This window comes from Egretta garzetta, unplaced genomic scaffold, assembly GCF_000687185.1.
Source record: "Egretta garzetta isolate BGI_Z169 unplaced genomic scaffold, ASM68718v1 scaffold228, whole genome shotgun sequence".
Classification (NCBI taxonomy): Eukaryota; Metazoa; Chordata; class Aves; order Pelecaniformes; family Ardeidae; genus Egretta; species Egretta garzetta.
This window is the reverse complement of record NW_009260758.1, coordinates 495,433-496,804: the sequence shown is the minus strand read 5'-3', so window position 1 is coordinate 496,804 and position 1,372 is coordinate 495,433. Positions and strand designations below refer to the sequence as shown.

The 1,372-nt window shown below is 46.9% G+C and overlaps 1 protein-coding gene across 1 annotated transcript in view; it reads left to right on the top strand.

Moving 5' to 3' along the window:
* ITPR1 (inositol 1,4,5-trisphosphate receptor type 1) overlaps window positions 1-1,372 on the top strand; it is a 183,610-nt gene that overhangs the window by 151,289 nt on the left and 30,949 nt on the right. The window contains 1 exon segment of the mRNA XM_035901402.1: window positions 665-787. Within this exon segment, the coding sequence (XP_035757295.1) occupies window positions 665-787 (123 nt within the window).

Genomic DNA, 1,372 nt, shown 5'->3' with positions numbered 1-1,372 from the left:
CAGGGGCGGTGCGGAGGGCCAGGGTTTGGGGGTGGGATGGCAGGGGTAGGGGGGCAGTTGGGCTGGGGGAGCTGAAAGGGCTTTCCCAACCCAAACAATTCTGTGATTTTAGCTTTAACGTTACGTCGCTGTGCTGCATGTTGCCTCTCGGTTGTCCACCTCACACCGTCTTTGCGGTGTTTTTTCTGGCTCGCTGCTGCAGGAGGGGAGTTCGGAGGTGGGCAGCATCTCGTGTGGGTGAGCTGCTGGCAGCAGCGTAACTGGGAGAGATGGGGCTGAATCTCACCCCATCACTGGTAATGTGTGCAGATTTTCTTCCTCCTAATCGTTCCTTGTGACTCCCGAGTACCAAGTATATGGAAAACCTGAAGTCTTTGACCTCTGGCATTTTTGAACTCGCTCTCATACTGATGCTCAGTCATCTTTGAAAATGTGTTCCTTTATAACGTGAGTCCTAAAGCGCTATCTGGGACACTGGAAGTACCCCAAAGGCAGAGAGCAATCAAAGAAACTTCAGAGTAAGCCATGAATGTTGCTACTGTTGATGCTGGGCTTTTGGGCAAACTGAAAATAAACTACATTTTGGTGGAGATTAGTTTTTTATATAGACCTCTTATGTTTTTTAAAATGCTCCACTAAAAAGAATTTTTTTTCTCTTTTGCAGCTCAACCTTTCCTATACTGGTGTGCTCGCAACATGTCCTTCTGGAGCAGTATTTCCTTTAACCTGGCTGTCCTTATGAACCTGCTCGTAGCATTTTTCTATCCGTTCAAAGGAATTCGAGGAGGTACCAGTATTTAATGTACAAAAATATGTGAAGAAATAAGGTCTAATGAGCCAAATCCTGCCCCCCCCCCGGCTTGTCTCTCTGCATTCCTGTTTACTTCAGTGGGGAAAAAAGAACAGAAATTGGGTTTTTTTAATTGCTTTGATTTAAATCGTGCTGTTCACTGAGTTACTTTTTCTTGAGGCATTTGTAAGGAAAATGTAGAGCCATGCTTTCTCCTAGGGGAAAAAATTATCCAAGCCAGACATCCACCTTTAATTACTTGACTGTCTACTTTGTTTTAAAGTTCTGTAATTAGGTTTTGAACTAAAAATATGAGAAATGTTAATTTGTTCTTTTTCCTTGAGCTTGCATTTTATTAATGCCATTTTCCCTAAAACTTTCTTGGTCACGTAGCGCTGGAGGAGGCCTCTTGGAGCGTCGGGGCTGGGCGAGCGAGCTGACCGTGCGCTGGCAGGCGAGGCGTACGGGACTGACGTGACCTGCCTCGTGGCGTCAGAAATTGGTGGAGGATGAGGGAAAGGAGCCCGTCTCCCACCTCCCCTCTGAGACTGCCTCTCCGAGGAGTCCCGTACCCCTGCGCTC